We start from the raw sequence: 13,520 nt of genomic DNA on the forward strand, positions 1-13,520 counted from the left end.
AAAAGGTAGAAACTAAAAGTACATACTGTAATTCAAACAAATAACTGAGGGGCTAATCCTGCCTCTCTCTAGCATCAACATCAGTTCCCATCAAAACCCGTCTTCCTGGTTCCATTTCCAAAATTAGTCTTTCTGAGCTCTAACTATATATATCTATATCTATATATATGTGTGTGTGTGTGTGTTCACTAAGTCTAAAACAAGACCCCTGCTTAGCCTTTCAGCTGAGATTGCAGTCAGCAGTGTTTGAAAGGCACAAGGCTGAATCTATTCGGTTTTGAATGTGTGGTTCACAGTTTTGACAGCAGTGTGTTAGCATTTGAACAAAGTGCTGTAAATCCACAGTGTTGTGCAGGTTGTGGTTAAAGTCATGGGATAAGTGTGTAGAGTTTTGAAAACTGTGTTCAAGCAATGAGAAACGAACTAGAGTTTGGTCCACATGAACTGCTGCTGTGCAGACTGGAGTTAGAGTTTTGCACATGTGACTCCAGTTGTGCTCACTGTCGTTTAGCAATCGAAAAAAACTGTATATATTAAATTGAATCCGCCAGTAGGTGGCGGCAAGTCACGGCCTTTATGAGCGAGTCATTCATTCATCAGTAACGAAGCTGTGGCGGTAATTATGCATGAACCATTGACTGTCACGGTTCGTTCAAAGCCGCAGATCCGTCCACAAACACTGCTGTGGCTCTCGCTGGAGATGTTGTGTTGCTCAGACAAGCAGTTTACTGAGGGTGGGTTTGTAAAGAAGGACACACATTCAATCGCGCATACCTTTGGGCTGAACACCTAATGCGCATGTGCACGCCGTCAGCGCTTCAGGAACACGAACCGATGTGGGCGGGGCTTGATTGTGTCTGTGGGGAATTGATTGGATGGTTGTGGTTTGCTATTGGCTGATCTCCTGTGAGTGACAGGTTATAGCCCCGCCCACATCATCAGAGATGCTGCAAGAAGAACTTATTCTCATTCAACATTATTAACACAATATTCGGTGTCTGTTCCCATGACCGGTGCGTCTTCAGTCCTCTCAGGCCCACAGGAATGACATGAAAGTGCTTTGATCCGCTTGTTCCTGTAATAGAATAAACCACGAGTTTAACAGAGGCTGTTCGGTGTCTATAGTCAGTCCACTGAGTCCCAGCAAGGCAAGGCTATAGCAGCCAGTCTGATTGTTTGGGCTTCACTGGAGAATGCCTGAGATTTGAGAGGAGAAACACAGCCATATCTCCATAAGAGCTCAATATCTGAAATAATCTCTCAGTCATTCTCAGATCACTGCGGCCTGGGTGTATTATAGGTTACTTTGGGAAATATAGATACAAAACATGCATATAAATGTAAATATGTACATTTGTTGGCAGTGGCCTTCATCTCTACATCACTTAGTAAGTCTACTTCTCTTCATAAATACGAAGCATTTACTGAAGGGAGCTGCTTCTCTCACCTCACGTGATCTCTGTTCCAGAAGGCGGATATGACGTGTGTTTACAGTGACATCTACCGGTCACTTCGCTCTACTACATTACGTGTAGTTCAATTACATACAATTTACCATGGTAATCATAGTTTCAAAATAACACACTTACTATTCTTATATTTTCATTTTATGTGGGTGTGTGAGTTTTATTATTATTATTATTATTATTATTATTATTATTATTATTATTATTGGATAATGGTGGGTCAAGTTACTTTCAATAACTTTACACTAGTATGGTAGCATTTAATGTTTCATTTTGGACTTTTTAAAAAGCTATATTCACATTTTCGGCACATAAGGGAAAAAAATATTTTCGTAAATAATAATTATGACAAAAAAAAAAAGTCGAAAGTCGAAATTGTGACACACAATGTTGGCCTAAATGCATAGGGTTATCGTCCAGTCCTCATTAGTATAGTGGACAGCATCTCCGCGGACTGTTCCCATGTTCCCTGCCGGAGGAATGATCTACTCAACCAGAGATGCTGAGTGCGCAGGACACGGCCGAAGACGCTTCTCTTTCAGCAGCACTTGATCCAATAATACAAACACTTTCTCTTCCATTCTATTCTATATATATATATATAATTACGTTACTGCGTTAGATTAAACTGAGAAGGGTCATAGGCAGCACTTACATATTATTGTCTTCTGTGTCATATCATTTACAAAAGCATGATAGTTTTTCTTATGTGTTGTATGGGATTCCATAGTTTTCAGAATTAAATGTGAAATAAAATGATGTGTGATACTAAAATTGTGTTTGTTTACATGTGTTTTCGGAACTTCACATCCGGTGACGGGGACTCTTATCTCCCACAATGCCTTGCTGTCTCTCTCTCTTCCGGTTGTCGTGCGCTTCGTGTGACAGGTATTGAGTTTGTCTCCGTATCAAAATGAAATCTAAATGAATCCTCCTAAATGCGAACTCCTACTGGAGCCTCAGTCCAGTATGGTGTGCAGTGACGGCCATTAAGCAGCACTAGTGCAGTATTGAGCGCGAGCGGGCCGGTGTTGCGGAGTTTAGAGTTTAGTTAGCCGTTAGCCGTTAGCATAGCGTCCTGAGGAGACTTAGCTAGTGTAAAGTTCACTGTAATGTCCTGCAGATCTGTGTTACTTCTGTTCTCTAAACTGCTGTTCTTCTGTTAGCAGACACTGATCAGACATGGCCAAGTCGAAGAATCACACCACACACAACCAGTGTAAGTGTTCGCCCGGTGTGTGTGTGTGTGTGTGTGTGTGAGATGCTGTGGAAGTTTTATTGACTCTGTTCTGTGGATGTTTGTGTGTGTGTGAGAGAGTGAGTGAGTGATGCTGTTTGAATGTGTGTGTGTGTGTGTGTGAGAGTGAGTGATGCTGTTTTAAATGTGTGTGTGTGTGTGTGTGTGAGAGAGAAGCTGCGGATGTTTGTGTGTGTGTGTGTGTGATGCTGTTGATTTTTGAATGTGTGTGTGTGTGAGATGCTGTGGATGTTTTAGTGACTCTCGCTCTCTGTGTGTGTGTGTGTGTGAGAGTGAGTGATGCTGTTTTAAATGTGTGTGTGTGTGTGTGAGAGAGAAGCTGCGGATGTTTGTGTGTGTGTGTGTGTGATGCTGTTGATTTTTGAATGTGTGTGTGTGTGAGATGCTGTGGATGTTTTAGTGACTCTCGCTCTCTGTGTGTGTGTGTGTGTGTGAGAGTGAGTGATGCTGTTTTAAATGTGTGTGTGTGTGTGAGAGAGAAGCTGCGGATGTTTGTGTGTGTGTGTGATGCTGTTGATTTTTGAATGTGTGTGTGTGTGTGTGTGTGAGAGATGCTGTGGATGTTTTAGTGACTCTCGCTCTCTGTGTGTGTGTGTGTGTGTGTGTGTGTGTGTGTGTGAGTGATGCTGTTGGTTTTTGAATGTGTGTGTGTGTGTGAGATGCTGTGGATGTTTTAGTGACTCTCTCTGTGTGTGTGTGTGTGTGTGTGTGTGTGTGTGTGTGTGTGTGTGTGTGTGTGTGTGTGTGTGATGCTGTTGATTTTTGAATGTGTGTGTGTGAGATGCTGTGGATGTTTTAGTGACTCTCGCTCTCTGTGTGTGTGAGAGTGAGTGAGTGATGCTGTTTTGAGTGTGTGTGTGTGTTTGTGTGATGTGATGCTGTGGACATTTTATTGATTTTGTGTGTGTTCTGTGGCTGTTTGAGTGTGTGTGAGAGAGAAGCTGCGGATGTTTGTGTGTGTGATGCTGTTGATTTTTGAGTGTGTGTGTGTGTGTGATGCTGTTGATTTTTGAATGTGTGTGTGAGAGATGCTGTGGATGTTTTAACGACTCTGTCTCTGTCTCTCTCTCTCTGTGTGTGTGTGTGTGCAGCTCGTAAGTGGCACAGGAACGGCATCAAGAAGCCTCGGTCTCAGCGCTACGAGTCTCTGAAAGGGGTAAGATGATGATGATGATGATGATGATGATGATGATGAAGATGATGATGATCACATCTGTAAGGCCGTCAGTGTTTATGCTGGAGATCCTGATGCTCAAAACGGGCAACTTTATTTATTTTTAGTATTAGTGTCATATATGTGTTCTAGATGTATAGTTGAAGTATATAATAGTACAGATATATTAATATAATAGATATAATAGGTGTAGAAGTGCAGTAGTTCGTGTTGCTCGAACAGTAGGTCATGGAGCTTGCAACGCCGCGTCATGGGTTCGAGTCTCAGGCGATGCATGAGTGTGTTCATGCTCGGCTTCATCTGACGGCACACACTCGAGTGTTGTTACACTGAAGGAAACATAATAGAACATTGAAACAAGACGTGCACTTGCTTTCTAATTAGACTAATGCTATAAATGTAAATATAAATGTAAATATAAAAGCACATGGTAAAGCAGGGTTTCTCCTGGCTCAAACTGAGGCGGAGCTCGTAAAATCCTAATAACGTATTTTAATAAGATAATTAGAATTGTATTTTTTGTAGATCATCATAAAGCCTGATGTGTTTCCCACAGTATTTTAGTGGGTGGAGCTCGGTACCCGTCGGGGGGGCGTGCTCCTCGAAGACAATTTTGTACATTTTAAAGATAAGTTGATTAATCTGGTGCACTTTGAGTCTCCCGAATCCGCTATTAAAAATAATCCACCCGCAAACCGCCCATAGATATCTGCATCTGATCATCATTACAGTTATTCAGATTCTCCGTGTTAAGCATGATAGTATGTTAACATATCACACTGAAGTTGGCTAATTTAAAATGAACATTTATTTCAAATAAAAGTTCTTCTTTTGGCAAAATTACATTTCCTTAATAGCCTAACCAGAGGCTTTACTCCCTTCAAACTTACATTGTCAATGTTTCATTACATCACTGTTGGAAAACACTCATTTGTTGTATCTTTATAAAGGGCATTTCCCCCTAGTTTTATTAAATGTGCTCCATCTTTCATTTCAAATTCTTAAATTTGATCAATATATTCAATTAAAATAAGACACTAGGCTGTTACCAATCAAATTAAATCATTTACATTGAAAAAGTATAACTGTATTAAATTAGATTATTTTAAATATTTTTGAATATACAAATAAGGAATGTTGAAAAGAATGATGAAAGTAAAGCGCCAGTAGGAGCGCAGGCGACCGTCTTAATGAGCGAGTCATTGAGTCATTCATTCAAACGATTCGTTCAAACGGCTGATTCATTCAGAATGAGGCAGTTTATGAATAGGTAATTGAATCTTTGACTCAACCGATTCGTTCAGAACGCTGAATCATTCAGTAATGAAGCACGGCTGAGTGTTGCTCTGAGATGTGTGGTGGTTCTGCTGTGATCTTCGTTTTCGCTGCTGAAACAGAACAAAAACAGTCATTGTGTCTAAAATGTAAGTGACTTAATTTGAACTGTTTGTTATTGAACTGTTATGAAATCAGTCTCGGTTTCAATCTTGATGGCATTCAGGAAAACATCTCTCTGGTCGTGTGTAGCCTAGGCTATTGTTTCATAACTGTAATATGTTATAAATAACAGCGCAGCATTGTTAGCGTCAGTACATTAGGCAGGCCTATATTATTATCAGCTATAGGCTATCAATCGATCTGCTTCTCAGAGGCGTTTCATCAGGAGATCTGGACGGCCCGAGAGGGGTCAGAGTTCACCGTTCTGAAACTACAACAGAAACTCTTTAGTGTCAGCCGATCCGATATCAGCAGTTTCTTATAATCAGTGTAGAGCAGGGTTCACCAATCTCGGTCCTGGAGGGCCGCTGTCCTGCAGAGTTTAGCTCCAACACACCTGTTTGAAAGTTTCTAGTATGCCTAATGAGACCTTGATTAGCTGGTTCAGGTGTGTTTAATTGGGGTTGGAGCTAAACTCTGCAGGACACCGGCCCTCCAGGACCGAGATTGGTGAACCCTGGTGTAGAGTTTCTATACCTGTGATGAACTGATGATTACTCTTGTGTGTTAAACATCATTATAAAGAAAAACAAGAATAATATGATCATAATCTGTCAAAATACTATTATCAACTAGTTGAACTTCAGCAAAAGTTACTCTAGTAAAATCACGAGCACAATTGTACAAAATCTGCACATTTAGTGAAAAAACATTATTTAGTGGAGATGGAGAACAAGTAAAAGTGAACAAGTGTTGCACTAAACCTGTTACTCATTGCTCTTTATTTTGTTGTAAAATACATTCATGAAAAACAAATATATTTATAATATATACTGTAAAATGAAAAGGCATTTATTGTACATGTGTAGCGCAGCTGATGATAAAACAGAACACGGCTGTTGATAATCTTTCATTGCCTGAAAGTATTGCAGTATGAAAGGCTCGAACACTGCATCCGAGCGCAGAGATCTGGAGAACCGGTTTAAATGTGCGTGAAGAACAAGCGCTCTCTCCTCCAGCGATCCGACACACCGGGAGAGATGCACACCATACACCTCCACCTTTACCTGTCCGAGCGGGTAAAGCCTAACTCTCGCCGAAATCCAACCTAGGGTCTTTTTGTTAATCTACTCGAGGCAAACTTTCCTTTAAAAATGTGATTAGAATGGAAACGCCACTTTTATGTTTGACTGTATTTTCGTTTTCCCTTGTGAATGGGGGTTAGGGTTAACCCTTGTGAATGGGAGTTAGGGTTAACCCTTGTGAATGGGGGTTAGGGTTAACCCTTGTGAATGGGGGTTAGGGTTAACCCTTGTGAATGGGAGTTGGGGTTAACCCTTGTGAATGGGGGTTAGGGTTAACCCTTGTGAATGGGGGTTAGGGTTAACCCTTGTGAATGGGGGTTAGGGTTAACCCTTGTGAATGGGGGTTAGGGTTAACCCTTGTGAATGGGGGTTAGGGTTAACCCTTGTGAATGGGGGTTAGGGTTAACTCTTGTGAATGGGGGTTAGGGTTAACCCTTGTGAATGGGAGTACTTAAAAATCGCTATTTCTAAAACACTAATGCGGCTCGACACAACATGAAACTGTGCTGGAAGTGTCACCAGCGGCTCTACACATGAACTCCAGCACTGAGAACAGTGTGTGTGTACACAGAGTTTACTAAAGAGAAAGGTTTTGAACAACTCACTGTGTTTCCGGCTGCCGGTGTTTTGACAGTCAAAAATAGTCGATCTCCGAATGCAGCGTAACACAGAGGAGAGTAAAGATGGAAAGCTCCTAAAGCTTAGTTACATATAAATTCACGGCTAATTTGTTGTTTTCTCATTAGTGATAATCAATATTGACCCTATATTTGAAAAAGGATCATCATATAAGAAACAATACTAAAATTCAGAGTCAGTTCATTCGCATTCGGAGATCGACTATTTTTGACTGTCAAAATGCCGGCGGACGGAAACACAGTGAGTCGTACAGAACCTTCCTCTTTAGTAAACTGTGTACACACACACTGTTCTCAGTGCTGGAGTTCATGTGTAGAGCTGCTGGTGACACTTCCAGCACAGTTTCATGTTGTGTCGAGCCGCATTAGTGTTTTAAAAATAGTGATGTTGATGCTATCACTGCAGTGGCCCAAGCACTCCCATTCACAAGGGTTAACCCTAACCCCCATTCACAAGGGTTAACCCTAACCCCCATTCACAAGGGTTAACCCTAACCCCCATTCACAAGGGCTAACCCTAACCCCCATTCACAAGGGCTAACCCTAACCCCCATTCACAAGGGTTAACCCCAGAGCCGCCTTAACCTAATGTTAGGCCCCGGGGCTGAGAGGTTTTGTAGGCCCCCCATCCCCTCGATTTATAGAGTCTCATTTTAAAAAAGTGTAATATCTAGGTAATCTACATCACATAATGCATTAGTTTCTTTCAAGACAACAGTGAGTTTTTTTTTTTTTTTTTTATATTGTTTTCAATTTTAATATTGTTATTAACATATCACTGAGCAAATAAACACAAGAAACTTTATTTAACAACCACACACAGCAACTAAATTTCAACTTTATGCAAATGAGAAGCGATTTTCGCGAGCGACAACCAATAGGAAAGAAGCCTTAAGTGGAGCTCAGCTCCCGTCACCGTCTCGAGTGCAGGAGAGACAGAAGAGTTCGAGGGCGATTTCACTGTTTTATATGATTTGACAGTAACTAACCACAAACATGGATATAATAAAATGATGTATGGAAAAGAAACTGTCGACAGTCAGTGAGTTTATTCTGGATTTAGTGCGTAAATCATTTTGTTTACAAATGAGATGCTTTGCAGTTGTTATATAGCCTACATGTTAAAGATTTTATTTTGGATGTGTTCATTGTGATTATATTGGCTGGGTTTATAAAAGTTTATAAAATTGAAAGGATCATTGCTTGGTGCATTTGGAAACAAAGCTTGTCTATTTCTAAATGTAATCGCGTGCATCGCTGATGATTATAGGCTACTGTGTGTTGAAAAAAAACGTCGATTAAACACTCGCAACAGACACCCCAAAGCGGAGACGTTAGTGGCACTGAGCGGACACGAACCGCAACGCCTCATTCGCGCCGCGGGACCTCTAGACGCGCGTAAACTTGTCTTTGCATAGACTTAACATTGAAATCACTCGCGCCAGACGCTCTTTTCGCGTTTGGTGTGAACGCACCATAACAATAACATTAGAGCGACAGCACTACCAACGTCCACTAGCGACATACAACGACAAAATCTGACAAGTTAAAACAATATGACCTTTTCAGCTCATCATAAACCTGAACATGGGAGGCCCCTGAACTTGGGAGGCCCCTGGGCTTCAGCCCAGGTAAGCCCGTGCATTAAGGCGGCCTTGGTTAACCCTAACCCCCATTCACAAGGGTTAACCCCAACTCCCATTCACAAGGGTTAACCCTAACTCCCATTCACAAGGGAAAACGAAAATACAGTCAAACTTAAGTGGCGTTTCCATTCTAATCATGTTTTTAAAGGAAAGTTTGCCTCGAGTAGATTAACAAAAAGACACTAGGTTGCATTTTGTCGACAGTTACACTTTAACACTGTGCGCGTGTGTTTGTGCATCTGTGTGTGTGTTTGTGCATCTGTGTGTGTGTTTGTGCATCTGTGTGTGTGTGTTCGTCTGTGTTCAGGAGCTTTAATGCATGTTTCTGTCACAGGTGGATCAGAAGTTTCTGAGGAACATGCGCTTTGCCAAGAAACACAACAAGAAGGGGGCGAAGACTATCGCACGCAAGGCGGCGGCGGCGGCGGCGAAATAGAGTCGAGGAGTGCAGATGTTCTCATGAAGACTTTACACCAGACACAATAAAGCCATGCTTTGAGAACGCAGCGTCTCTGTCTCTGTGTATGAACACACACTCGTCTCTGTATGAACACACACTCGTCTCTCTCCTGTATCTGGATCTTTCTCATGTTGATAGTCTGCTGTTCTCATGGAGCCTCGTAGAAGATTAAGTGTTTGATTCGAGATAACGAGGCACAAGAATTAGCAAAAAATGATGTACATGGATTAATCATTTATAATAAACTACAATATTCTTACAAAACATACTGAGAGACTGATTATGTTGGTCTAAAGAAAGAGATGTCAAATTTGCAGTCACTCCCTCTCATTTTCCAAAACCTTTTTAAAAATGTTTTCTTGGTTATGTGAAGGTTAAGGGAACATTACATGAGGTTTTATTAGAGTTCGGGAGGAGCACGTGCAGATAATTAACACGAGTGGAGAGCACTCAGCAATCACCGATGAGAGGTGTGTGTATATTCAGCAGTCTCACCTCAGTCCATTGACAGTTTACCCCCTCCCTCCACTCCACACTTCAGTCGTAACACACACGGGGGACTCTGGGTTCAGGCCGAATATGTAAGTGTGAACTCGTGAAATTGTATCAATCTTCAAACATGGGAACGTTATTTTTGCACGTTCTGAAACCGGTAGCAACCATTTTTAAAGAATGTTTCAGTTAAAGAGGGTTGGTATAAATGTTTTTGTGTAAATCTTTAGAGAACATTAATAGAACATCCCTTCAATTAACTGTTCTTTAATGTTACTGGTTAAAATCTTTGAGAGAACCTTGACAGAACGTTCCCTGTTTGCAGGGATAATTTTATAGATGTTTATGAAATTTGAAAATGTGTATAGATAGATAAGATAGACAGACAGACAGATAGATAAATAGATAGATTTGCAATGTTAGTAACTGGAAACTTGTAACAGTCTCTGAAGAGTCTACTCCAGATCACAGGCCCAGCTGGAGAAGGGAATAGAAGTGAGCACAGTAAAAACCCCTCGTCAGCTCTTTGATTGGGTATCCGGGATCTGGCTCGTTTAAAATTTGGATGTAATTAGAGAAGCAGCACTACTATAATGGGCTCATGTCCACTTTAACGCACCCTCTGAGGCTGCCGTGAAACAGCGCCGCGAAATGGACAGAAATGCATTAGGCGGCTCTTTGTGCACAGTGTAATGTCAAGTTCAAAGCTTCATAAAAAAATAATTCCACAGTAAAAACTGCTTAAAATTAGGATTTTATTTAAAGGAGTAGCTGTACTATAATGGGCTCATGTGCACTTAAAGGGATAGTTCGGAGTAAAATCAGCCTAGGGTCCTTTGCACCATGACCTCGAGCCAAACCCTCGAATCAATTTAGAATCAAATATAATTCTTTTGAAGTATTGGTGATTTTTGTAACACTATCTAGTGTAAATGATAAATCAGGTTTGAGATGTGTGCTGGCTACTGTATACAGGCCACCAGGGCACCATACAGACTTTATCACCGAATTTGCTGAGTTTCTATCAGAGTTAGTATTGGCTGCAGATAAAGCCCTAATTGTTGGTGATTTTAATATTCACATCGATAATGAAAAAGACGCATTGGGTTTGGCATTTAAAGACATTGTAAACTCTACTGGAGTTAGACAACACGTGTCAGGACCTACTCATCATCGTAATCATACTCTAGATCTAATATTATCACACGGAATAGATGTTGATGCCGTTGAAATTCTGCAGCAGAGCGATGACATCTCAGATCATTATCTAGTCTCGTGTAAACTTCATTTAGCCAAGGCTGCAAAGCCGACTCCGTGTTTCAAATATGTTAGACCTATCACTTCTGCCACTAAAGATTGCTTTATTAATAATCTTCCTGATCAGTTTCATCATTTTAGCATCCCGGATAGCTTAGAAGAACTCGATATTGCAACAGAAACTTTTAACTCTCTCTTTTCCAGCACTTTAGACACAGTTGCTCCTTTGCGCTTAAAGAAGATTAAAGAAAATAGTCCAACGCCGTGGTACAACGAGCACACTCGGGCCCTTAAGAGAGCAGCCAGAGGAATGGAGCGCAACTGGAAGAAAACACAACTAGAGGTATTTCGCATCTCATGGAAAGAGAGCTCGATTGCAGGCCTTAAAAACTGCTAGATCTGCTTATTTTTCAACCCTATTAGAAGAAAATAAACAAAACTCTAGGTATTTATTTGAAACAGTGGCTAAACTAACGAAAAATAAAGCTTCAACTTCTGAAGTTTCCAAGCAACACAGCAGTAATGACTTTATGAACTTCTTCACTTGCAAGATTGATAATATTAGGGAGAAAATTATAACTATGCAACCGTCTACTACAGTATCGCATCAGGGAGTGGAAAAAAGAAGAAAAGAATTGATTGATTCATGGCTATGGGAGAGGAAGAATTCGTTAAACTCGTTAAATCATCAAAATCAACAACGTGTGTTAGACCCTATACCAGGGTTTCCCAAACTCGGTTCTGGAGGGCCACTGTCCTGCACAGTTTAGCTCCAACCCTGATCAAACACACCTAGCTGTGAGTTTCTAGTGATCCTGAAGACATTGATTAGCTTGCTCAGGTATGTTTGATCAGGGTTGGAGCTAAACTGTGCAGGACAGTGGCCCTCCAGGACCGAGTTTGAGAAACCTTGCCCTATACCGACTAAGCTACTGAAAGAGATGCTTCCAGAGGTCCTAGATCCTCTTCTTAATATCGTTAATTCATCTTTGTCTCTAGGATACGTACCAAAAACCTTTAAGCTGGCTATGATTAAACCGCTTGTAAAAAAAACGCAACTTGATCCTTCAGAATTAGTCAATTACAAGCCGATCTCGAAGCTACCTTTTCTGTCAAAGATACTAGAAAAGGCAGTATCCTCACAACTATTTGTGCATTTGACACTATTGACCACAGCATTCTTTTGAATAGACTCCAAAATTATGTTGGCATTAGTGGAATTGAATTAGCATGCTTTAAATCATACTTATCTGACCATTATTTTAAGTGATTAAAAAAAACAGTCTGTATGGTGTTTACCAAACAAAATATGAAGGTGTCACATTCTAATGTGTTCCTTAGAGGACAGGAGCTTGATATTGTTGATGAATTCTAGTATTTAGTATTTACATATATGACTCCACCCTAACATTCAAACGTCATGGAAAAAAGGTGGAAAATAAAGCTAAATTCAATCTGCAGAATTTTAAACAAGTAATGCCATTTCTTGACACCAAAGCTGCCAAGTTGTTCTTACATACTATGGTTTTTTCACACATTGAGTATTGTTTTATAAATTTGTCATTAACTAGCATATCTACTTTTAAAAGCATTGAATATCTATTTAAGAAAGCCATAAAAACTTTTGATAAAAAGGCATTGTCATTTCACCATTGCGATGTTTTAGAGAGACATACATTTTTAAGCTTTGACAATTTCAAATGTTTCAAGTATGCTTGTTTGGTATATAAAGTGTTACATAATCTTGCCCCTCCTCCGCTGCATGGCTTTTTCCAAATAGTACACAGGTCTCTGTAAAAGGGGACTGTGTGATACCATTTATACGCACCACTTTTGGACAAGACGTATTGTCAATAATAGGCGGTAAACTGTGGAAGAGCTTGCCCCTTCCAATAAGAGAGTGTCCTACATTCAACACCTTTAAAACTCGCTTAAAACAGTGGCTCTTAGAGAACCAGAGATCTACTCACTGTTAACTGTCACACATTTATCACCCAATACACTTTCACTGTTAAATTAAATGCAGTATAGAGGTGGGTGAGCAATGTCTTTGTCATCATGCATTTTTGTTTGTTTGTTTTGTCAATGTATACAATATTGTTTTGTTATAGTGAATGAGTGCTGTATGATTGAGTGCTGAGTATCATCACTGTTTTGCCGACGATACTCAGCTCTATATTTCTTCACGCCCAGACGAAACTTACCAATTCACAAAATTAACGGAATGCACAGCTGATATAAAAAACTGGATGACTCGTAATTTCCTACTTCTTAATTCTGAAAAAACAGAGATTCTAATTATTGGACAAAAAACTTCCTCATGTAATAACCTAGAATACTGTCTAACACTTGATGGCTGCTCTGTTAAGTCTTCGTCGTCGGTTAGGAACCTGGGTGTGTGTGTGTGTGTGTGTGTGTGTGTGTGTGTGTGTGTGTGTGTGTGAGCTCTTTGATACCAATCTTTCATTTGAAAGTCATGTGTCTAGTATCTGTAAAGCCGCATTTTTCCATCTTAAAAATATATCTAAATTACGCCATATGCTCTCATTGACAAATGCGGAACAATTAGTTCATGCGTTCATGATCTCAAGGCTAGATTATTGTAAT

At 40.4% G+C, this 13,520-nt stretch overlaps 1 protein-coding gene across 2 annotated transcripts; it reads left to right on the forward strand.

Annotated features, from left to right (window-relative positions):
- Nucleotides 1-2,291: 2,291 nt before the first annotated feature.
- Nucleotides 2,292-9,206, forward strand: rpl29 (ribosomal protein L29). Of its 2 annotated transcripts, none has more exons than XM_079858011.1 (4): nt 2,292-2,354; nt 2,633-2,685; nt 3,816-3,880; nt 9,039-9,206. In XM_079858011.1, the coding sequence occupies exons 2-4, from the start codon at nt 2,649-2,651 to the stop codon at nt 9,138-9,140; spliced, it is 204 nt and encodes a 67-aa protein (XP_079714137.1). In that variant the 5' UTR covers nt 2,292-2,354; nt 2,633-2,648; the 3' UTR covers nt 9,141-9,206. The 2 variants fall into 2 exon arrangements, with proteins under 2 accessions (XP_079714137.1, XP_079714138.1); XM_079858012.1 differs by having other exon boundaries at nt 2,300-2,354; nt 2,636-2,685.
- The last annotated feature ends 4,314 nt before the right edge of the window (nt 9,207-13,520 follow it).

Source organism: Squalius cephalus (assembly GCF_949319135.1).
Source record: "Squalius cephalus genome assembly, chromosome: 22".
Lineage (NCBI taxonomy): Eukaryota > Metazoa > Chordata > Actinopteri > Cypriniformes > Leuciscidae > Squalius > Squalius cephalus.